Raw genomic sequence first — 25,799 nt, forward strand, 5'->3', positions numbered from 1 at the left:
TGTAATCAATGCCAGTAAAATCAGTTTTCTTTTTTGATACCTAATTAGTTAGAACAAAAGTGAAGCTAGTTTATTTTCCTTATGATCACCATAAAGGTGCTAATAAAGGAGGCTGATTCTCAGCAGGAACCCTAAGCAGCAGACTAATCTCTGATCTGATGCACACAACAGATACATACTTATCCCCACCAATAGTGAATGTGATGTTTATGTGGAAACATGGAACTCCATCCTGAAAGTGAGAGACTGGTCACATTACCTCATGCACACTTTAAGAACTGGCCACTCAGAAAAATATAAAGAAGAAGGAGCTCCAACAAATAGGACATTACTTGTCTGGTCAGTTCTCTTGTGAGAAGTTCATGTCAAAGTGACACTGTTGAATCACCTAAAATTGAGAAACAATGATCTTAGTATGAGCTCCCAGGACATGTAGGTAATTGACACCACAAGTCCTTAGGATACACACGTTGAAGTGTGCCAACCCTTTGCAGCTGTACATAGTTTCAGTAGGCAATACAGTCCACATATATAAAGGGAGGGAAAGAATAAAACATCAACATATTGGTAAATACAGAGGACGGATATTAATATTGTACATGCTTATATAATGATAGATGCAAGTATTGCATTGTAGTACTCTATTAGAGGTTCTTTGCATCAAAACTTACACATTTTTTAAAACTTAATGGTCTTATCTCTTTCAGGTTGTGGTAAACGGGTTGTTCCCTTAATAGTCAACAGAATAATGTACGGAGACATTGCGGCCAAGGCTGCCTGGCCGTGGCAAGCGTCCCTTCAGCGTGATGACATCCATCAGTGTGGGGCCACCTTGATTAGCAATACGTGGCTCGTCACTGCAGCACACTGCTTTAAGAAGTAAGTTATAGACCTTAAGTTGGACCCCTCTACTGCTAAAAAAAAGTCTCTGAGATTTATTATGTTCTGAGTAATAATCAATACCCCCAAATATTACTGAGGTAAAATGAGAAATTCTGGTTCTTTTCTAAAACAATGTTATGTTTGCAAACTTATTTGAAAAGTTGTGGGGGGAGTGGAGTAGTCATCGATCAGGTCCTCAGATTTCTTTCTAACTAGGTTCACTTTATGACCTTTCCGCAGTACCAAATATTCTGGTAAGAAAAACAGAAGGACTTTATGTTAGAGTAATAGCAAGAACTAAATGATGTGCTTTAACATGTGAAAATTGCTTAGAAATTTCTGTTGGAAGATAACTTACTATGAGTCGATTCACAAAACTACAATTGTGATTTAGATTACATTAAAAGAAATGCAGAACCCAGAATAAATGAGATATCAGACTCTTTGTTGGTCAGATCCTGCCTAGAATAGTGAATTCTGTCCTGGACAATATACTTAAAGAGAACTTGACAAAACAAAATGCTATTACTAGTAGAGTAGTAGAGAGTCCTTGGTGATAAAAAAAGGAGCTGGTATATCCATATAGTCTTGCCACTCAAAGCATAGTTGGTAGACCAGCAGCATTGACATAACTACAGAATTTTTTAAAAATGAAAGAATCTTAAGCCCTATCTCCACCCTACAGAATCAGGAGCTGAATTTTAAAGGCTCCCCAGGTTATTTGTTTGCACATTAAAGCTTGAGAAACTATCCTAGGAGAGAAAAAGTTATCTTGCAAAAGCTCTGGTAGAGATGATAAATAATTATGTTCATATGTCTGAGATACTTTGCTGTGTAAGAGAACTAGGTAATCAAGTAAGAATTTTTCAACAGTCAGAGATGCTCAAAGATGAAAGGGATTTTAAGGTAAAGAAAGGGATATAAAGGCAATGATGTCCCCATCTGCAGAAGGGTTCAAGTGTAGACAATCGCCACTTGAGAGTGTTCTTGTAACAGCAACTATCATCATTCATTAAGCCCCAATATGCTACAAGCATTTGGTTAGGTGCTTAACATTTGTTTTATATGAATCTTATCTATGCCCTCCTTTGCTTGCTAATCCTTGCTTAGTAAGCCCCTTTTCAGTGAGGGAAATAAGGAAGGTTAAGTAACTTGCCCAAGGTCACAATGTTAGGGAGATGATAGAGTTGAACACAAGGATATGACTTCTTCATGGCAAGTCCCATTTCCCAAGCAGTGGGTCAGTGAAAGGACCACATGACTTTGTATGGCCTTTACTACTCAGATTATTTTGTATTAGTGGAGTCTATTATTGAGTTAACACTTTAAGAAACCTCAGTACATGATTTTTTAAAATCTAATAATCAACACAATTCCTAGATCCTATTTACAGGGATGATTTTCAGACCAGGTGTCACCACTTTAAATGTTTACAATTTATTTGGGGATCTAAATTACTGTTTTATACTTATCACTAGTAAATTGCACCTTATTGATATGGGGCCAAATTATAAAAATTTTTAAGTTTATTTGTAATCTTTACCCAGCATCCTCATGTCAAGTATTTCTAGTTTGTAATCTGCATATGTAATAAACACAAACTGTATTAATTGGTAGCAAGCCATTGTTGGAAAGTGTTAGAATGATCACTCCCATTTGAGTAAATATAATTCTGTCCTTTGCATTTCCAAATTCAAAATATTTAATTTATGTGACGTTCCTCTAGGCATGATTAAGTTGCGAGTGCAGATTTGTACCAATAAATCTCACAAAAGACTGATTTATAAATTTAAAATGTGTGTATATTTATGCTATATGAACAATTGTGTTTATAAACCAATCTTTATTTAGCTTTTCTCATTAGAATATTTTTGCACATAAAAATTGTATATAAAAATAAAATTTTAAATTGCCTCAAAAATGAAAATAATAATCCCAGCACAATTAACAGCCATCAAATAGGATTTAAGCCCCATTGATGTTTATAATAAATGCTTCTTTCTATGAAGCTACCTATTAAGAAATAATTAGGCTAAGAAACAAGTATCTATGTAGACAGTATTTGTCTCTTTGGTTATCCCTATGGATGATGTTCAATTAATTAGTTAAGGAACATTTATCTTGCTATTAATAAATAAATTTTGGTTGAAGACCATGTCCTATAAAGAAAAGAGCATAGAGAGGCAAGCAGACATGTGATACTAGGCAAATAGTGTAGCCCATTTAGGCCTTATTTTCCTTAAGTATAAAACACAGGCTTTATTAGATAATCTTTCATCACTAGATGACCTTTCCAATCCCTACATGCACCATTATCCACCAATTGCTCCAGCCCACAAGCTAGAAGTCATACACAATTGGCCATCTCTCACACGATCTCTGACAGCTTTTAACTCATCCACTCTTATCATCCAACAATCTATTTTCCAGAATCAACATGGTGGGTTTTTTTAAAAAATATAAATGAGACTCAAGTACTGTCATCTTAAAATCATCCATATCACTTGAATATATCCATGTGCTTTATTCATGACCTATAAGGCACTCTAAAATCTGGTTCCTACCTACCTCTCCAACCTCACCCCTACCATTCTTCCTTTGGGTCCTGAACTACAGCCCCTCCAGTCTAAAGCCTTGGGAAGTTTGTCTGGAAACTTGTCTTCCCATCTTCTCACAGCTGACTCCTTGTCAACCATGTATTAGTTCCATTGTCATATCCCAAAAGAGCCTTCCCTAACTACCCTCTAGTATTCTATTCCATTGATCTATTTTATTTTATTCTTAGCCCTTGTCACTGTTTGGTTATTTACCCATTTGTTAATTTGTTTCACTCTTTTTCCTTCACTAGAATCTAACCTTTTCTGTCTTGTTCACCACTTTATCCTCAGCACTTTGAATAACACTCAGCACGTAGATGTTCAATAAATATTGGTTGAAGAGGTAAATGATATTTGATGTGCCTTTGCAGTTCTAAAATCTAATAATTCTGTATTAGATTCAGGTCTAAGATGCTGTTTGTATATGTTTTAACCTTCAAAATAGTAGCAGTAGACTCCATTTAAATAGTCAAAGAAAGTTATTGGTGCAATCAAGTATTTTCAGGATGCCATTTTCTCTTTTATTAGCCTAGTGCAATTATTGTAGTGCAGTTTATATATTCTGTTCATTTGCTAATCTTTTCTAGGAATATAAATCCACGTGAATGGACTGTTAGCTTTGGAACAACAATCAACCCTCCACTAATGAAAAGAAATATCAAAAGAATTATTCTCCATGAGAAGTATCACTCCCCAGCAAGAGAGTACGACATTGCTGTTGTGCAGTTTTCTCCCAGAGTCACCTTTACTGATGACATCCGCCGGGTTTGTTTGCCAGAAGCTTCTGCATCTTTCCAACCAAATTCAACTGTCTATATCACAGGATTTGGAGCACTTTACTACGGTGGTGGGTATCTCAAAAATGATCACAGAGTATGATTTAATTTCCATCAACATTGCCAGCCATTTCCACAACTTGGTTGGATTAGTTAGGGCTCCTGTTTTGCATGTGACAAAACCTCAACTCAGATGAGCTAAAACAAAGAATAATGATGAAATGGCAACTTTTGCCCTTGTAATTTGGAAATCAAGAAGTGATTCTGGCTGGCCTAGCTGGTTTGGCTCAGTGGATAGAGCGTTGGCCTACGGGCTGAAGGGTCCTAGATTCGATTCCAGTCAAGGACATGGGTTGCAGGCTGGCTCCTCAGTAGGGAGCGTGCAGGAGGCAGCCAACTAATGATTCTCTCTCATCATTGATATTTCTATCTCTCTCTCCCTCTCCCTTCCTCTCTGAAATCAATAAAAATATATTTTTAAAAAAGAAAAAAGAAATGAGTCTGGCTTCAGAAATAGCTGGATTCAGGACTTCTTATGATATTACTAAGCTCTAAATTGCTGAATCATTCCATTTCCTGGCTCTGTTTCCCCCTTCATATGGAGGGATTCCAGCTCCAAAGTGGCCAACAGCAGCTCAGGATTTACCTCCTCTCCACCTATAGATGCCAAGGGAAGAACATGTCTCTCTCTTTGCCAGAATCTATGTCAATCCCTGAAAATATCTCTTTTGGCCCAGCTTGTGTCCAGGGGTACTCAGATTGATTGGCTAACTCAAATACTCAGACCTATGCCTACACCAAGAAAGGCAGGTGTGTGATGGGCAGCCTGGGCAGCATCACATGGAATGAGGGAGAGGCAGTTCTAAAAGGGTGGGCTTTAAGGAAGACTTCAAAGGTGTTCCTTCAGCAACAATAAAATTTATTTCTGTGCGCTGTTCTCTATGCAATAGCAGATATTACCCTCTCTAAGATTATTTAACTTGATAATACTAACTTGATCGCCTAACAAGTAAAAATGATTTTATTTTTGAATATTTGGGGGGCATACTTAGACACACTCTGGATCCTAAAATCTGGTCCAGGTACATACATATACAACAGCGAGAGGGTTTCTTTAAGTCTGGGCTTGAGAAGATGAGAAAGGGCTTTCTGAGAATGACAAAATTCATTCACAGAGCTCTATACAATAAACTCTAAAGAATAAACCTTTAATTCTCAGTCTCTGCTAAGAAACTAGGAATACATTTCACTAATGTGGCCCAGAATAGATGTCCCATGTGGTTTCATTCCATACTGTATGAGCTGAGAAGCGTGTTGCTTTCTTTAAGGCAATATTACTAGTCACAGAAATTATTAGCCACAGTTTTTTAATTCCAGGGGTGGCTGAGTAGAGCTGTAAGCCTGACACCTCTCTGTCTGCATTCTATCTGAGGGGTTTTGTCCTAAGTCAGAGTTTGCATTCTCTGCTTCAGGGTGATAGGAGGGGCATGGTGGGAAGAAACATTCCTGGCTTGGAGTTTGAGGCTGGTACAGAACCATACCTGGCATAATACTTTTTGCGTAGCAATAGAATCTGACTGTCATGTATAGAACACCATACTGAACAACAACAACAACAAAATACTTTTTCAAGCACCCATGGACATTCACCAAGATAGACCATATCTAGGTCCATTAAAGAATCCTACACACATTTTTAAAAATTGAAATCATACATAGTATGATCTCTGATCATAATGGAATCAAACTACAAACTAGTAACAGAAATCCAGCAGGGAAATCTACAAATGCTTAGAAATTAAACAACTCCCTTGTAAATAATCCATCGGTCAAAGAGGAAGTCTTGAAGAAAATTTTAGGTATACACAGAATTGAATGGAAATGAAAAGCAAAATATCAGTACATGCAGGATGCAGCTAAAATAGTGCAGAGAAGGACACTTACAGCAAATGTGCAAATTAGAAAACCAGAAAGGTCTCAAATCAATAATCTAAGTTCCCATTTCAGATAACTAGAAAGGAGCAGCAAAATAAACCTACAATAAGTAGAAGGAAGGAAATAATAAAGATTAGAAAATGAATAAAATCAATAGAGAAAATTAACGGGGGAAAAAGCAAATTCTTTGAAAAAAATCAATATTTGTGAGAAATGTCATTCAGCATTCTCACAAGAGTTGAGAAACAGTTCAGGGAGTTCCAGGATTTATTTAAAACAGCAAGCAAAGTCTTGATTGGGATTGTGGTCTCATTTGCAGCTCTGGGTTCTCTTCCAAGATCATTGGTTGGTGGTGGAATTCAATTTCTTGCAGCTATCGAACTTCTGACAACTGCTTGTTCAATGCCATTTAGAAAGTCTTCAAAACCAGGAAGACCTCCGCCCTTTTTAAAAGGGCTCATCTGAATAGGTCAGACCCACCTTGGAAAGTCTCCCTTTTGATGAACTCAATGTCAAACGGAATTCTTCTTAGTTTACACCTAAAAAAATTCTTCACCTGTGCCTCATATCATAACCTAATCATATGCATGATACACATTATATTCAGAGATTCCACCCATACTTGGGGGTAGGGACATCACAAAGGAATCGTGGGGATCATCACTGAATTCTGTCTATTACATTGTCAGTTTCCCAACGACCATACTGTTTGACGTAACGCATCTGTGAATGCTTGTGATATTCTTTGTTTGTACCATAGTTATCTTCCTGCCATACTATTGGTTTCTATAATTCAGAATCTAGTTTAGAATCTGGAGCCCCAAACTTACAATACATAAAAAATGAAATGATTGCCTTTAAATGTCATTTTATGTGTGAAAGTTCTTCATAAAATGCAAAGGATAAAATAAATATACATAGTGTTACAGTTATTTTATCAAGCCAAGGGAGAAAACTTGACCTACAAAGTTCTGGAAATAAACTAGAGTTCACAAATATAAATATTATTTTTAAAAATTAATGTCTTCCTAAATATATAAACTGATCATTTTTAATGGAAAGATACAAAGATTTTCCAGGAAAAGAAATAAAATGATATTTCTTGCTAGTATAGCTATTTATAAAAATATGATAAGGCTCCCACCTAGCCAGTTTGGCTCAGTGTATAGAGTGTTGGCCTGTGGACCAAAGGGTCCCAGGTTCGATTCTTGTCAAGGGCACATACTGGGTTGCAGGCTCCTTTCTGGCCCAGGTGGTCGGGGTGTATGCAGGAGGCAACCAATTGATGTGTTTCTCTCACATCAATGTTTCCCTCTGTCTTTCCCTCTCTCTTTCACTCTCCCTAAAAAATCAATGAAAAAATATCCTCGGGTGAAGATTAACAAAATGTGATAAGGCCCAAGCTGATGTGGTTTAGTTGGTTGGAGCATCATACCATGCACTGAAAGGTCTCCGGTTTGATTCCTGGTCAGGGCACATGTCCAGGTTGTGAGTTCAATCCCTGGTCAGGGCATTTGTAGGAGGCAACCAACTGAAGTTTCACTCTCACATTGATGTTTCTCTCTCTCTCTCTCTCTCTCTCTCTCTCTCTCTCTCTCTCTCTCTCTCTCTCTCCTTCTCTCCCTCTCTCCCTATCTCCCTTCCTCTTTCTCTAAAAATCAATAAAACCATGTCCTCAGATCTGGCCAGCATGGATCAGTGGTTGAGCATCAACCTATGAACTAGGACGGTTCAATTCCCAATCAGGGCACATGCCAGCGTTGCTCAATCCCCAGTGTGGGGTGTGCAGGAGGCAGCCTATCAATGATTCTCTCTCCCTTCCTCTCTGAAATCAATAAAAAGATATTTACTTATTTATTTGTTTGTTTATTTATTTAAAAAGCATGTTCTCAGGTGAGGAATAAAGAAATGTGATATGATAAAAATCATTTAAATGTGCCAGGTTTTAAACAGAATTTTATTTTCCTCTGGAAACTGCTTACATTAAACTCATGCTGTGTTGACAATTTCAGTATGAAAAAGATTAGAATAAAGTCTACTCACTTCATTCTAGCTAAGAATGCTGACTGTAAACACTAAAATTATTTTGTTTTTCCTTAAGGGGAATCTCAAAATGACCTTCGAGAAGCCAGACTCAAGATGATAAGTGATGATGTGTGCAAGCAACCAGAAGTATATGGCAGTGATATAAAATTTGGGATGTTTTGTGCTGGATATCTGGAAGGCATGTACGATGCCTGCAGGGTAGGCGGAGAGACATTATTTTTATATCATTAACTCAAATTTTTTTATCTGAATTAAGAAATATTCTATATTCTTTATACTAGTACAAAATACAGATATCTTATCAGTTCAAAAATTTCTAAATACAAATTACACAGGCCCAGGGTGGTGCAGGAGGCAACCAATCTATGTGTTTCTCTCACATCGATGTTCCTGTCTTTCCCTTTCTCTTCTACTCTCCCTAAAAATCAATGGAAAAATATACTTGGGTGAGGATTAAAAAGAAAAATAAATAATAAAATTAAATGTCCTTAATACTGGAAGTCCAAAGATTCATAAAACTCTCTTTTATTAAAGAGCTCACATATAGGAAGGAAACATTCAGGAACAATGAACGATGATGTGATGTTATAAATGATATAATAAAGAGCAAATATTTTTACAGCAAGTATCAGAAAAATCACATTTAAATGAGGCCTGAAGGATAAATAGCACTTGCCCAATTATAGAATAAGAAAATAATATTATAGAAAAGAGGAAGAGCATCGCCACAATTATAAAGCTGTGAAACTACAATTCATATTTGAGGGGACCCCAGGCAACCTGTTGAGTCTCGCATAGGAGGATGAGAGGTGAGAAGTAGCAAATGCTTAGAAGGTGGATTAGACCATGTCGTGACTATCCAGTGCCCTTACCATGTCCCCCTCTGTCATCCAATATCTATCCTGCATGTATGTGTTCTGACAAGGTACAAAAGTGCCTGGAGGCACTTGCTCTATAACGTGAGATCCTTGAAAATTCCAAGGAGGTGATTCTACCTGATGAAATGATGGGGTTATTAATATCAGGTGGCAGCAAGCCCTTCCCAGAGTCCCACAGATTACAAAACATGGGCAGCCTCTGTCAGAAAAAGGTATGCTACATATATGTACAAGTAGCATATAGGCTGGGAAAGAACAGAATCTGACACACACCTAGCCTCAGTTGTTAAGAATGTGGAGGAAGGTAGCTAGAATTCAGGAAATCCAAAGAGAGGCCCATGCCATGATGGATAAGTGGAAGGTGGCGACAGGAGTCTAGGAGCAGACAGGATATGGGAATCTAGACAAACGTTGAGATTAATGATAAGCCTCAGGAAGGATTGGTGCTCATGAAGAGACTTCCCTGGATTGGGGAGCAGACATGAGATTCCTAACCCATTACTGTGCAAGTGAGTAATAAGCCAGAGTCATACAAAAAGTGAGAAAGTTATCAAGGAAGAGACTCAGGCACAGGGTCCTAGACAAAAATAAAGCAATTGTACTGGGGTCGATGGTGTGGGGCTTAGTCTGTCTGAGAAAACAGAACTCTAAGCACCCTACTTAGAGTCAAAAGAAAACCAACATCAGCTTGACTTTCTGTGTTATGTATTTGAAATTTGTTAAGAGTAGACCTTGTGCATCCTTACCTGCCCCCTACACACACACACACACACACACACACACACACACACACACAGTAACTATGTGAGGGATGGATGTGTTAATTAGCCTGATGGATATGTTAGTTAACTTGATGGTCATTTCACAAAGTATAGTATGTCAAATCATTATGTCATTTGCTTTAAATATATAAAATTTTATCTGTCAATTATCTTATATAATAAAAACCTAATATGCTAAGTGTCTGGTCTTCCAGTCGTCCAATCAAAGCATAATATGCTAATGATATGCTAAGGCCACTCAACCACTCACTATGACATGCACTAACCACCAGGCGGCAGACACTTTGACTGGTAGGTTAGCTTGCTGCTGTGGTCCAGCTGATCAGGACTGAGCAAGATGGGCTGGACATGCGCTGGAACCCTCCTATGGTTCCTCCCCGGCTGGCCAGCCTCCCGCATCCCTCCCTGGCCCTGATCGTGCACCAGTGGGGTCCCTCAGCCTGGCCTGTGCCCTCTCACAATCTGGGACCCCTCAGGGGATGTCAGATAGCCAGTTTCAGCCCAATCCCTCAGGCTAAGGAACCCCCACTGGTGCATGAATTCGTGCCCCGGGCCTCTAGTATATCTATAAAACTGAAAAAATTAAAATGTCTTTTTTTTAATATATTTTATTGATTTTTTACAGAGAGGAAGGGAGAGAGATAGATAGCCAGAAACATCGATGGGAGAGAAACATCGATCAGCTGCCTCCTGCACATCTCCCACTGGGGATGTGCCCGCAACCCAGGTACATGCCCTTGACCGGAATCGAACACGGGACCCTTCAGTCCGCAAGCCGATGCTCTATCCACTGAGCCAAACCCGTTTCGGCGAAAAAATTAAAATGTCAACATTGAAATTTTATAGACTTTTTAAAGGGTTTTATAACTTTTAAAATACATGTTTCAATTAATTATCCTATAATTGGTGATCTATATATATGCCTAATAATAAAATATGTGCTTCATCAGAGTATTTTAAGTAATAAGCTTTATATTTAACTAATATTTTCTTTCTCTCTCTTTTTTACCTTCAGGGTGATTCTGGGGGACCATTAGTCATAAAGGATCTTAAAGATACCTGGTATCTCATTGGAATTGTGAGCTGGGGAGATAACTGTGGTCAAAAGAACAAACCTGGAGTCTACACAATGGTGACTTATTACCGAAACTGGATTGCTTCAAAAACAGGGCTCTAAATCACTGTAAAAGTTCAACATCAAGAGCTGTATGCAGGCCACACATGTATGAGAACCCAAATATTCAGTGAGGTTCAATGACTGGACCGAGCAACACAAAACATATGTCACTATTTATTTTAGAATCACTCTAATTAACCAATAACCCATAGCCAACTCATAAAGAATTTAAATTTGTAAAGTCGTGGGTCAATTTAGCCTGGCTTGAAAAATACATCAGAGCTACTCAGCTCTTAAAATCACACAAGGTGGAGCATAAAAGAGGAGCAATGCAATCTATTGAGGATAATCCATGAGATTTGTCAGGGTGTCACCTTAAATGAGTAAATTTTTAAACACTCAGAGAGTTCAGGAAACCTTTATATAATCTCCAGAACTCACAAATACTTTTTTTTTCTTTTTTCTCATTCTTCCAGGTTTTCCAAAGAGATTTTCCACCATAAGAAACTAATTTTTTACTTATAAACTCATTGGAGGGGTCTTCATAAAAGAAAGTTATATCTGGGAAACAAAGTTCTGTGACAAATCAAGCCAGAGATATAACCTTTTTATGTTGGTTCTAACCTCCTTATTTTGTGGTGATTTTTCACACACACACACACACACACACACACACACACACCTATCCCTACCCTACAGATAAACTCAGAGAAAGCCTGATTAATGAATAAGTATATATATATTAATTAACTAATCAAAAATATATTTTTGTTATAAGAAATTTGGGGGAATGTGATAACTTTATGAACAGTCCCAAAACAGTGGCACAACATTTTGACATTTCATAGATGCATTTACATGTTTGGACCAACAAGAGGTGACTTTCTAAATTATTATTGTAAGGTTAAATGCCTAGAAAAAAACTTAAAAATTTGCTAATACATTAAAGAATCAAAGAGCATCGCTTTTCTAGATAGAAATCAAGTGTCTTTGTATTGCTACAGCCTATTTTCCCCTAAAGCTTGTGGCAGTAGCCTGACCACTGCAACCATGAAACCCTAGTTTTAAAAATATGTTTTAAAATGAATATAAATTTTGAAGACCTACCACACAGAACACGTGAACAATGTCATCTGAAAGAACAAACATGCCCCCTAAATAAAGTGCCTTGTGAAGACATTGGGAAAGTCAGGCTCATGTGTTCGATGATACAATTGAATGAAGGCTTTGTGGGAACTTTGTGTGACAACACCAGCTAAACTTCAGCTGTGCAGTGTGGTGTCATTTATTCATGTAGTGCAAATATAAGCCAAAGCATTGGGAAATTGAATGACCTTACAATAATTTCCCCTCATGTGCTATTGAGAAGGCATGAAAATAACCCTGAAATAATGGAAAGGAAATTTACAGTTTACTCACCCCCCCCCCCAAAAATGATCCATAACTTAAACTCACAAAAGTTTAAAAATTAGAAAAGACTGTACAAGTCATGCAGGCCAGCACACATGTTTCAGAGAACGGAAGCCAGGAAGCGTAAATGACTTGGTGAAGCCCAGATAGCCTGTATCCAGCGAGGGCCGCGAACCCAGGTACCAATTTCACATGCTCTTTACCTTGCAGAGCATCTTTTTTAACATCAGATCTATAAAAGTTTCAACAAGTGCTATTATTGAATCTGTCTTAAATTAGGAAACTCTTAAGAAAATAATCTTAAATAATGGAATTCACTTAGGCAGCTGGCTGCCAATTCTCTGAACTCACTTCAAGATAAAGTTGCTTGTTCATAGGCAAAAATATATAGACATATAAATTAGACTCTATTTTGGTGGTATATAATTCTGACTTTTGATGTTAAGATTCAAAATAATCTTAGAGTTATAAACTTTGTATTTCTAAACTGTTTGGTGCAGCATTTCATTCTGGGACATGTGCAAGCAAATATTGATATGTCATTTTAAATCAATAATAAAGTTGGTGGTCAGAACATTCTATAAATATCATTTAATCTGTGGTAGGCCAATAGTATGAATCTTTCTTTCAACTGCTCTTAAGAATTTTCTTCCTTCCTTCCTTCCTTCCTTCCTTCCTTCCTTCCTTCCTTCCTTCCTTCCTTCCTTCCTTCCTCTCTCTCTCTCTCTCTCTCTCTCTTCCTCCTCACCAGAGGATATTTTTTCCATTACTTTTTCAGAGAGAGTAAAGGAGGGAGGGAGAAAGAAAGAGAGGCAAGGAAAAGAGAGAAAGAAAATATCGATGAGAAAGACACATCGATTGGTTGCCTCCCACAGGCACCTGGCAGAGGCCAGGGATGGAACCTGCAACCCAGGTACCTGCTGTTGACCAGAAATCAAACCTGAGACCCTTCAATGTGGGCCGATGCTCTAACCACTTACTAACACTGGCTAGGGCTGCATTTCTTTTAAATAACTAGTTTGCGTCATGCTGAAGCAGGGTTTCTCAACCTTGGCAGTTTTGACATTTTGGCCTAGATAACTTGTGAGGGGCTACCCTATGCAGTGTCGAATATTTAGCAGCACCCTGAACTATGCTGCTCGCAGAAAATATGATATTTCCTCATTACCAAGTTGAATCTTTTTTATCAATATGTTTAGGCCGAGAACAGGAACTAAAAGTATTTTTCCTATGTAAATAGCTGAATATTATGCAGCTTAAAATTCCGTGGAAACTGATGGTGATAAAGGGCCAGTACAGGCAAAGACTAATAACTTCAGGAGGGTATTGGAGACCTCCAGGATAGTATTATGCTAATGTTGGTAGCCTTGAAATACATGTTCTGGGTTTGGGCATGCTAGATGTTATGCAGTATGCAGGGTCACTGAGGATCCCTGTAAAATCTGCTGAATATTTTGCATGGTCTGTAGTGATCAACTAGAGTAGCTTCATAGTACAGAGAAAGCACTAGGATGAGTACCTCCCTGACTCGAGTGATGTGGTCACTGCCCTCATGGAACAGACTGCTCTCTGGGCCTCCCAGAGCCATCTCAGGAGGCTCTGGCATTCAGCTGGGCACGACTATGCACAGGAGTTCTCCTGTTACCCTTTACGGGACCGTCAGCCTTAGGAGGAACCTGGAGGCTAGATGACATCCACATTCTCAAGTTCGTTAGATTTTCCTAGGAAACGTTTCTTTTACCTTTCCCTGGTAACCTGGCTTCCGGGATTGGAGGAGTTGTCCGGCAGTTTTGACACTCTACTCCAGTGAACACAACACAGCGGAAGTAGCAGTGGCTGTTACCTGGTAGTACAGGCCACGGATATCTGGTCATATCATTCCATGATGCTGGCTCCCCGCAAAGGAGAATTTCTAAATCTTAAAAGCATGCTTGGTATTGAAGAAAGAAGGCATTTTATCTTTGTGAGACTGCTTTCCTGGAGAATTTGATATGAGTGGAGAAGAGATACAGTTTCAATGATGGAAGGTAGGGTTAATTTAAGGAAGGAGATTGGGTTAATCCTGTCACTATGTACAGGAACTACAGTTATCTCTAGGGTTCCAGACAAACCTCCTTCCCACATAAAGGTTTATCTTCTGGGGTATGTGTGTGTTTAGAAAAGTATGAAATGAATCAATGAGAACCTTAACTTTTTTTTATCAACCTTGAAGATTCCCAATGATAAAACTGTTATCAATTATCTTGCTGGAATCGTGTCGTAGATGGAGAGAGCACTCAGTGTTCCTATCAGTTGCTCTTCCTGAAACTGTCCTAAAAGGGGTAATGTAATCTGGCTCCATCATACACAACACCATGGTGGTCCAACACAAACAAGGCTTTACCTGTGCCTCCAACAACCAGAGCTCCTCAGCTTTCCCGGATTCTGTTGGACAACTAGGGAATAGGACGGAGCATGGAGAAGCCCCTTCTAGGTCAGAAGTCTTGCTCACAGCCAACTACAGCTCTGTTTCACAAAGCACAAACATTACCCCTGGCTTTTCATGACAAACACTCTGAAAAACAGCCAAGCCCTCACATGCCTTTCATTGGGTCATTTAAGGACCTAACAACATACTCTGATTACATGATCTACTATTTTATCCATAGTCCTTATATCCTTCTCGTTTAGATGCCTCTGAGAAATGAGATCAACAGATTATAGCACAGGACAAATAATAAAAACAAAAGAAAACCACAGACTGGATTTCAAGGTGAGCTTGATAGCTTCTCCCTGATCCATGACTACAGACTATCCCTAATCCCAGAAAACCATCACAGAATTAAGTGTTCCTGTCCAAAAGCCTTGAAAACAAATAAGGATGAATCAGTGGAAACGTCCCTGTGTTACTAAGAAAGAGACAATGCAAGTACATGCTCTTCTAACTGTGAGAATTATTACCTTGAATCAGGAAGGTGTAATGATGCATCTTCATGGTTCCAAATGACCTCAAACCCAGTTCAAGTACCAGGCTACAGTCACATATTTCAGAGTTTGGTAAAAGAGTAAAACACTAATACAAAACCTGTCCATTGATGACTATTTGAACCAATTGGATTATTGAATATAGGTACAAATAATCTTTTAAAATATTTGTAAAAGATTACACTACCAAATCACACATTTGCTAGATGATGGATACTATGACATAGGGGTAAACAATATGAAGTTAAACACAATTTATTTGAATCCTGGCTCCACAACCTACCACTGAACAACAATGGGTTATTTGAACTTCATGATGGTTAGTTTCATGTGTCATCTTGACTGGGCCACTGGGCCCAGATAAGTGATTAAATATTATTTCTAGATGTTTCTCTGAAAGTGTTTTAGATGTTATTAACATTTTCCAGCTTTATTGTGATATAATTGACAAAGAAAATTATATATGAAGTGGACAGCATGATGATATGATAATACATACATTGTGAAATGATTGCCAAATTAGCTAATTAACATACCCACCACCTCACATAGTTGCCTTAACAATACAGCATTAACTATAGCCACAATGCTGTCCATTAGGTTGCCAGGGGCTGGGAGGTCGGGGAAATGAGAAGATGTTGGCTAAAGGGTACAAACTTTTAGTTATAAGTACCAGGATCTAATGTACAGCATGCTGACTATAGTTAATGACACCGTACTGAATACTTGAAAATTGATAGAGAGTAAAGCTTTAATGATCTCATAACAATAACCACAATAAAATTGTAATTATGTGAGGTGAAAGATGTCTTAACTAATTTTAGTGTGGTAAACATTTTACAATATATATGTGTAGCAAATCATCACATTATATACATTAAACTTACACAATGTTACATGTCAAGTATATGTCATTAAAGCTGGGGGAAAATAAGTAGATTTTTTTTAATTTAGCAGTAAACACCCAGAAAAATAAATGGGGAAAGTAACCTGTTCAAAATAATAACAACAAAATCCAACAAAACAAAATCAAGAAATTTACTTTGACAATTCCCATCACCAAAGTGGGAAAAACCCAAGTTCAATGATAGGTCTCTATAACTAAAGAGCTAGTAGGACATGTTATGTATATTACAGGTAAAGCAAAACCAAAAACAGCATTTTCACATGCAAACTCCAAATTGAAGATCATGAGGGCAAACCCTCTATCACAGTGGGAGAGATGGACCCAACAGCATTTGATTTGTAGTCTACATAAGCAACCCTACGTAGCTTATTCTAGAAAAGATAGATTTAGGGCTTTACTTATTCAAATATAGTTAATAATTTCTCATAACTAGATTGGTAAATTTCTTAGTGTTTTACCAAAATTTTTATTAACCAAGATCACGTCAGCATTATAAAATTCACGGAAAAGATTTCAGCATGTTCTATACTTGGAAACAGTTAAGATAGCATAGGAAACAACTGTTTTGGAAATGCTATGAGGCAAGATGTTTTTATAAAAAATTTTAATACATTTTTCATTTCTCCTGTGGTTATTTTTTGTTGTTGAAGTTTCCTAGCTCTTAAATCGATTTCAATGATTTGTTTTTTATCCCAGAAATTTATTTTCTTGAGACTAAATATTTTAGTATAGTTTCACATATAATTACTTATTTTTTCTACATTTGTTGTTACATTATTGTTCTCATTTTCAAAATTGTATATCTGTATACTTTTGACCAATACAAATTTCACTCTTTATCCTGGTTAATGTTGTTGCTTTGGATCTCTGGATATTTGCCTGCTGTCTCTGTTCTCTTTCTCTTTAACATTCTTTTTGTTTTAGTTGTGTATCTGAAAATGTACGGGTTTCTTATAACTGGATTTTCTTTTTAGAAGAGACTCAAAAGAGTCTTTGCCTTCTATTATATCTGTTGAAACCATTTACCTATATTGGCACAATTTTTATGTTTGCTATAACTTGTGTCAACTTTCTTTGTACCATTTGTTTCTTCTGTTTTCTTGCTAATTTCTTTACACGGAGGTGGCAAAAGTAGATTTACAATTCTCAGTATTGCTCAATGGATAGAGTGTTGGCCTGTGGACTGAAGATCCCAGGTTTGATTCCAGTCAAAGGCACATGCCCGGGTTGTGGACATGATCCGTAGTAGGGGGCATGCAGGAGGCAGCCAATCAATGATTATCTCTCATCTCCTTGATGTTTCTATCTCCCTCTCCCTTCCTTTCTGAAATCAATAAAAATATATTTAAAAAATTTTTATTTGTATACAAGTTTTACATTTATTATAAATGTACATTTTAAAAAACTTTATTGTTGGATTATTACAGATGTTCCTCCCCCCCCCCCCATTGTCCCCTTCTAACCGGTTCCTAACTCATCCTATTGTCTGTGTCTATAGGTAATGCATACACGCATATAAGATATTTGTTTAATCTCTTCGTGCCTCCTCCATCCCACTTCTGTCTGAGAATTGTGTCTGTTCCATTTTCATGCCTCTGATTCTATTTTATTCACCAGTTTATTCTGTTCATTAGATTTCTTATTCATTTATTTTGATTTTTAGATTCAATTGTTGATAGGTATGTATTTGTTACCATTTTGTTGTTCATATTTTTTATCTTTTTCTTTTTCTTCCTCTTCTTAAAGAATACCCTTAAACATTTCTTATAATACTGGTTTGGTAGTGGTGAACTCCTTTAGATTTTCCTTGTCTGTAAAGTTCTTTATCTGACCTTCGATTCTAAATGATAGCTTAATCTTGGTGGTAGGTCCTTGCTACTCATCACTTTGAATATTTCTTGTCACTCTCTTCTGGCCTGCATAGTTTCTGTTGAGAAATTAGCTGACAGTCATATGGACATGCCTTTGTAGGTAACTAACTGCTTTTTTCTTGCTGCTTTTAAGATTCTCTCTTTGTCTTTAGCCCTTGGCATTTTAATTATGATGTGTCTTGGTGTGGTTCTTTTGTGTTCCTATTGTTTGGGACTCTCTGTGCTTCCTGGACTTGTAAGTCTATTTCTTTTATCAGATAGGGAAAGTTTCCTGACATTATTTCTTTAAATATGTTTTCAATATCTTGCTCTCTCTCTTCTTAGGGCACCCCCATAGTGCAAATGTTGGTATGCTTGAAGTTGTCCCAGAGACTCCTTACATTATCTTCGTATATTTGGATTCTTATTTCTTTTGCTCTTCTGGTTGGATTTTTTTATTTCCTCATATTTCAAATTGTTGATTTGATTCTCAGAATCCTCTACTCTTTTTAAATCCCTGTATATTATTCTTTATTTCAGTCAGTGTATGCTTAATTTCTGACTGGTCCTTTTACATTTTTTTTTGGCATTCTCACTAAGATCCTTGCAAGTATCACTAAGTCACTTGGAGGTTTCTAGAAGATTCTTGAGTAATCTTACAATCATGGTTTTGAACTCTATATTCAGTAATTTGCTTTCTTCCATTTCTTTCATTTGTGACATGTTTCTTTATCTCCACATTTTGGGTTCTTCCTTGTGTTTGTTTCTATGTATTGGATAGAGCTGTTATGTCTCCTTGAATTGATAGAGTGGCCTTGTGTAGTAGGTGTCCTATAGGGCCCAGAGGCTTAGCCTCCCCAGTCACCTGAGCTGAGGACTCTAGGTGCACCACTTTGTGGGCTGTGAGCACAGTCTTGTTGTAATTGAGACTTGATTGCTACTGGTGTCACTTGGAGGAATTGAACTCCAGGACAATGGCTAAGAGGACCAGCTGTGACTACAGTGGGAGAGCTGCTATGCAGGAGATACCCTATGGAGCAGGACTTGCTTCAGTGGGGCTTTGGTGCTCACTGAGTCTGCCCCTTGAGTGTGTCTCTTATGGATGTGTAGAATTGTAATCTGGTATGGTCTGACATTGACCACTGGGTACACTGGCTTTGGGTCTCCAGGGAGGTGCAAAGTCAGCCACTTCCTGGGACCACCCAGCAGGAGCTACAGAGAGATCTGAAGATTCCTCTTCGTTGTATCAGGTTTGGAAGTGCCCAGAGGAGGCCCAGCTGTGAAGCAAGGCAGGCCGGTGCTGGTTCCGGGTCTTGGTCCTTTTATTGTTAGGTTTGTGATTCCCTGACCCTGCTGCAGCTTGTTTGAGAGATTTTAGCCTGAGCAAGGACAGGCCATTCATATGCAAAAGCTGTTGCAGGCAGCTTGCGTGGGGTTGTAAATTGGATGAGGTGGGGTCTTAGGGAATCACCAGGGTGGAGCAAACAGAAATGGCTGCCAGTCAGGCCTCTGACCGGGAAGGTCCCAGCATAGAAACAGTGATCCCTGGGAGCACCTTTGTCTGGGAGAAAGCTGCCCCAAGTTCGTGCCTTGATGTCAGACAATCCAGTTCCTCCTCGTATGTGTCTGTGTCCCCCAAAGCCTCGCCCTGGTACTGGAGCTCAAAGCAAGTGTGACCTTATAAGTTCAGTTCATGGTGCCAGCCTTTAAAGAACATCTGAGTCTCCAGCAGCCTCTCTGTCACTGAGGCCAAATCTGCACTTGTTGTTACAGCCTGTAGTTACGAAGACTTCTTTTCCCAGCTCTGGGACCCTGGGCTGGACTTCTGGTGTAGGGCTAGGACCCCTTGCTTCTCATGGGTGGCCTCTGCAGAGATGCTCTCCCTCCTGATTAAAAAAGCAGCACACGGGAGAAAAACCAAGATGGCGGCATAGGTAAACACCTGAAATTGCTGCCTCGCACAACCACTTCAAAAATACAACTAAAAGACAAAACAGACATCATCCAGAACCACAGGAAGGCTGGCTGAGTGGAATTCTACAACTAGAAGGAAAGAAAAGCACACTGAGACTCAGAGGAGGTGCGGAAGTAAAATGCAGAGGTATGGCGGCGCACGCAGAAAGAGCTGGCAACTGAGGAGGTGGTTGTCTTTTTCAATAAGGAGGGAGTCTCATGCTCCAGACTGCTCTGAACTACAGTTCTGGGCAAGTCTCTGGGGACCCAGACTCATAGGGGGAGAAAATGAACTGTCTGGCATCGGTCAGAACTTGAGGGCGGCTTTCTCTCAGAGGTGCTTGTAGTGATTACCAGGACACAGAGACCGGGAGTCTCTTAGGGCAGGGCTGAGGATCAGCCATAGCTGTTTGCTCTGCCCTGTTGATTCCCTGAGACCCTGCCCCACCCAAGCTGTGCGCAGAGGCTTTGCATATGAATGGCCTGACCCTTTGCAATCTAAAATTACCTAACAAACTGCAGCTGGGTCAGAGAGACCCAGAACATCCAAAAGAAGGCCCAAGGCCCCACAGCAGCTTGCATTACTTCACAGCTGGGCCTCATCTGGGCACCTCCAAATCCCAAACAAAGAAGAGGAATCTGCAGATCTCTCCATAGCTCCTGCTGGGTAGCCTCAGGCAAAAGCTAAATTAGCACCTCCTTAGAAATCCAAGAGCCAGTGTACCCAGTGGTCAGAGTGGGACCATCCAGATTACAGCTCCTCAGATCATAAGGGACACACTCAGGGGGCAGACTCAGTGAGCACCAAAGCACCACTGAAGTAAGTCTTGCCCCATAAGGGTGTCTTCAGCACAGAAGTTCTCCCACTGCAGACACAGCTGATTCTTACAGACAATTGACCTGGAGGTCAATTCCTCCCAATGATACCTACAAAAATCAAGGCTTAACTACAAGAAGACTGTGCACAAAGCCCACAAAGAGGTGCATCAAGAGTGTCCACCTCAGGTAATTGGGGAGGCTGAGCCACTGGGCCCTATAGGACACCTAGCACAGAAAGCCACTCTATCAACACAGGGAAGCATAAAAAATGCAGAGACAAAGAAACAGGTCACAAATGACAGAAATGGAGGAAAGCAAACTACTACTGAATATAGAGTTCAAAACCACGGTTCTAAGGTTTTTCAAGAATTTTCTAGAAACTACGGATAAATTTAGTGAGACTTTCAATAAATCTAGTGAGACCCTCTAGGATATGAAAAAGGACCAACTAGAAATTAAGCATACACTGACTGAAATAAAGAATATTATACAGAGATCCAACAGCAGACTAGAGGATCGCACGAATCAAGTCAAAGATTTGAAATACAAAAAAGCAAAAAACACCCAACCAGAAAAAGAAAAAAGAATCCAAAAATATGAAGATAGTGTAAGGAGCCTCTGGGACAACTTCAAGCATACCAACATCCGAATTATAGGGGTGCCAGAAGAAGAGAGAGAGCAAGATATTGAAAAACTATTTGAAGAAATAATGACAGAAAACTTCCCTTACCTGGTGAAAAAAATAGACTTCCAAGTCCAGGAAGCACAGAGAACCCCAAACAAAAGGAATCCAAAGAGGACCACACCAAGACACATCATAATTAAAATGCCAAGAGCAAAAGACAATGAGAGAATCTTAAAAGCAGCAAGAGAAAGAAAGTCAGTTACCTACAAGGGAGTACCCATACGACTGTCAGCTGATTTCTCAACAGAAACTTTGCAGGCCAGAAGGGAGTGGCAAGAAATATTCAAAGTGACGAATACCAAGAACCTACAACCAAGATTACTTTACCCAGCAAAGCTATCATTAAGAATTGAAGGTCAGATAAAGAGCTTCACACATAAGAAAAAGCTAAAGGAGTTCATCACCACGAAACCAGTATTATATGAAATGCTGAAAGGTATCCTTTAAGAAGAGGAAGAAGAAAAAAGTAAAGATACAAATTATGAACAACAAATACACATCTATCAACAAGTGAATCTAAAAATCAAGTGAATAAATAATCTGATGAACAGAATAAACTGGTGAATATAATAGAATCAGGGGCATAGAAAGGGAGTGGACTGACTATTCTCAAGGGGGAAAGGGGTGTGGGTGTGCAAGAAGAGACTGAACAAAAATCGTACACCTATGGATGAGGACAGTGGCGGGGGGGGGGTAAGGGCAGAGGGTAGGGTGGGAACCGGGTGGAGGGGAGCTATGGCGGTAAGAAAAGAGGAACAACTGTAATAATCTGAACAATAAAGATTTAATTTTAAAAAAATAAATAAATCTTGAGAAAAAATAAAATAAAAAAGCAGCACATGGGGGTGCCGGACAAGCCCATTCTGCACCTCTGCATTTCCTACCAGTCTCAGTGTGCTTTCTTCTTTACTTTTCATCCCCACCCCCAGGTGGCACATGTTGCCATCCCCTGGCAGTCAGTGCACATCATAGCAAGCAGTCAAACTCCTGGTCGAACTCCTGGTTGATGGGGCAATTTGCATATTAGGCCTTTATTATATAGGATGGTGAGCATGTCTATTATCTTTGTTTTTCTATCTTTATAATAACTGTGAGAGAGGTAATGACAAATTCATTGCCAACCAAAGCCATATGACTGGACTGCTCTGAACTGAGTAGTCAAACTCCAAATTCAAAGAAATCACTACTGGCCCACACCCTCTTAGATCATCTGCTTTGGTTGTTGTTTTTCTACTTTTATTGTTATGACGGACTCCATTGAGCAATTCATATTTCTTTCAAAGTTAAGTTTATGAACTGATTGTTTGCAAGTTCGGAGATATTTTCTTTACTATGATCTCTCCCCCTCAGCCTAGGCAGGCAAAAGAATCAATTTCAATAGCTCATATACTACCAATTTATCCTTCATCAAAATAAATTTTCTCTTTAATTCCCCCCCCAAAAAAAAAAACTGTTCCTGTTAGTCCTCCTAAGTCAGGCTGCCTTGGTTTTGTGAATGTACAACTGGAGGAATAAAATCAAGCTTATGACAGAGAAGAGGATTATGTTATTTTTGTATGTCATTCTATGCTCCTTATTCTTGCAATGCTGCCTCTCACAAACAGAAAAGGTCAAGGCCTAACCTGCCACTTTATGAGGATCTTAAGATTAAGAGTCAATATCTTTTTACATTGGTGAGGATGTAAAGAAAAATGTAACTCTCATGCACTGTTGGTGGGATTGTAAATTGGTATAGCTACTGTGGAAAACAGTATTGGCAGTTTCTCCAGAAATTAAAAATAGAACTATCATATGAACCAGAAATCCCATTTCTGGGTATATATCTGAAGAACACCAAAACATTAGTTCAAAAGATATATGCACCCCTATGTTCATTGCAGCATTATTTACAATAGCCAAGATATGGAAGCAACCTAAGAGTCCACAGATAGATGAATGTATAATGAATTATTACTTAATCATAAAAAGAATGAAATCTTCTTATTTTCAACAACCTGGATGAAGAGGATATTATGCTAAGTGAAATAAGTCAGAAAGAGAAAGGCAAATGGTTGTCAGATGGGAAGGGTTTGGGGAAGGGAGAGAAGGTAAAGGAATTAAGAAGTGGTCACAGGGATGTAAAGTACAACATAGGAAATATAGTCAATAATATTGTAATAACTATATATGATGTCAGATGGGTACTAGACTTCTCAGGGTAATCACTTCATAAGTTACATAAATATCTAATCACTATGTTGTAGACCTGAAACTAATATAATATTATATGCCAACTGTAATTGAGAAATTTAAAAAAAAAGTTTTTAAAGAGTCGACATCTTTTGAACTCGTCCCAGTTAAGAGGAAATCCTTTGCCTCTCAAATCATAATTTCATGCCCCAGCTCTCTTTGTATGGGGCTCATTCCAGGCAAGCAGGAAGTCACTTTCAGACTGAGCACAGCTTTCCCCATGCCACTCCCCTGACTCATCCCAAGTTCTGCTGGAAATAGCGATGGGGCGCCGGATCTGCATGAATACATTCAGTTACTGGACATCCAAACAATATGTTTTGACTAAACACATACTCCTTAAAAAGGCCTTTGCTGAGTACTCCAGAAACACAAAGATGGAGGAGAAAAAGCATGCGTACTCTGGGGAAAGTGCTGTCAACAAAAACCAGAGGACAATACATCACATCCTTGAAAAAATTATTAAAACAAAGTAAAGTTTTAAAAGCCATTAAAATATTTAAATAATTGGTTGAATAAATTATTTTCCCTTTTATTTATTTCAAAGAAAAATTGAGCATTAGGGTGGGGAAAAAAACTATGTTTGTGAAGGTGATCATTGAAAGAATGAATCATCAACAATAAAATAGATATAAACACTTCATATCAGGAGATAGTTTCAGTATTTTATGATGAATCTAGTCAGTGTAATATGACTCATCCTTTAAAATGCAGCCATTAAAATAGTTAATACTTGAATCTATAATTGAAGGTTTTCTGTAAGTTTGAAATTATATCAAAACAAAGAGTTATAATATACTTTTTATATAGCTACTAGAGGCACGGTGCACAAATTTTTGTGCACTCGGGCGGGGGGGGGGGGATTCCTCAGCCAGCCTGTGCCCTCTCGCAATCTGGGACCCCTTGTGGGATGACCACCTGCTGGCTTAGGCCTGCTCCCCGGGGGATTGGGCCTAAGCTGGCAATCAGCCATCCCTCTGGCAGCCCGGCAGCCTTCGGGGGATGTCCACTTGCCAGCAGGGAGCAGACCTAAGCTGCAGTCGGACATCCTTAGTGTTTCTGAGGAGGCAGGAGAGGCTCCCACCACCACCGCTGTACTGGCAGCCATTAGCCTGGCTTGTAGCTGAGCAGAGCTCCCCCATGTGGGAGTGCACTGACCACCAGAGGGAAGCTCCTGCATTGAGTGTCTGCCCCCTGGTGGTCAGTGTGTGTCATAGTGACCAGTCATTACCAGTCTTTCTGCTGTTAGGGTCAGTTTGCATATTACCCTTTTACTATATAGGATAGAGGCCTGGTGCACGGGTGGGGCTGGCTGGTTTGCCCTGAAGGGTGTCCTGGATCAGAGTGGGGGTCCCGCTGGGGTGCCTGGCCAGCCTGGGTGAGGGGCAGATGGCTGTTTGCAGCTGGTCACACCCCACCTTCAGGGTGGGAGTCCCCACTGAGGTGCCTGGCCAGCCTGGATGAGGGGCTGATGGCTGTTTTCAGGCTGGCCACACCCCCTTTAGGGTGGGGGTCCCCACTGGGGAGCCTGGCCAGTCTGGGTGAGGGACTGAGGGCCATTTTCAAGCTGGCCAGCGACTGAAGCTCCCAGCCTCTCCTTTTATTCTTTTTTTTTATTCTGGGATTTATTTACCTTCTATAATTGAAACTTTGTTGCCGTCACTGGACCTGAGAGCCGGCTCCAGCTCTGTGGCCACGGTTGGCTGAAAGCAGGTATCTGGAGTTTGTTTCGTTTCTATAATTGAAACTTTGTTGCTTTAGGACCTCAGAGCCAGGCCGCAGCAGGCGGGGAACCTTGGCTTCCTCCATCACTGGAGCAAGCAAGCCTCCTGCTCGCTTCAGCTGCATGGCTGCTGGCGGCCATCTTGGTTGGGTTAATTTGCATATAGCGCTGATTAGCCAATGGGAGGCATAGCGAAGGTACAGTTAATTACCATGTTTGTCTATTATTAGATAGGTTTGGATATAT

The 25,799-nt window shown here is 39.3% G+C and overlaps 1 protein-coding gene across 1 annotated transcript in view; it reads left to right on the top strand.

Moving 5' to 3' along the window:
• The window catches only part of LOC102420080 (transmembrane protease serine 11A), a 33,963-nt gene extending 22,890 nt beyond the window's left edge, over positions 1 to 11,073 (top strand). Inside the window, exons 7-10 of the mRNA XM_023744853.1 lie at positions 708 to 879; positions 4,067 to 4,326; positions 8,292 to 8,434; positions 10,912 to 11,073. Of these exons, the coding sequence (XP_023600621.1) occupies positions 708 to 879; positions 4,067 to 4,326; positions 8,292 to 8,434; positions 10,912 to 11,073 (737 nt within the window). The remainder of the gene's footprint in view (positions 1 to 707; positions 880 to 4,066; positions 4,327 to 8,291; positions 8,435 to 10,911) is intronic.
• Positions 11,074 to 25,799: the final 14,726 nt, after the last annotated feature.

This window comes from Myotis lucifugus, unplaced genomic scaffold (assembly GCF_000147115.1).
Source record: "Myotis lucifugus unplaced genomic scaffold, Myoluc2.0 scaffold_492, whole genome shotgun sequence".
Classification (NCBI taxonomy): domain Eukaryota; kingdom Metazoa; phylum Chordata; class Mammalia; order Chiroptera; family Vespertilionidae; genus Myotis; species Myotis lucifugus.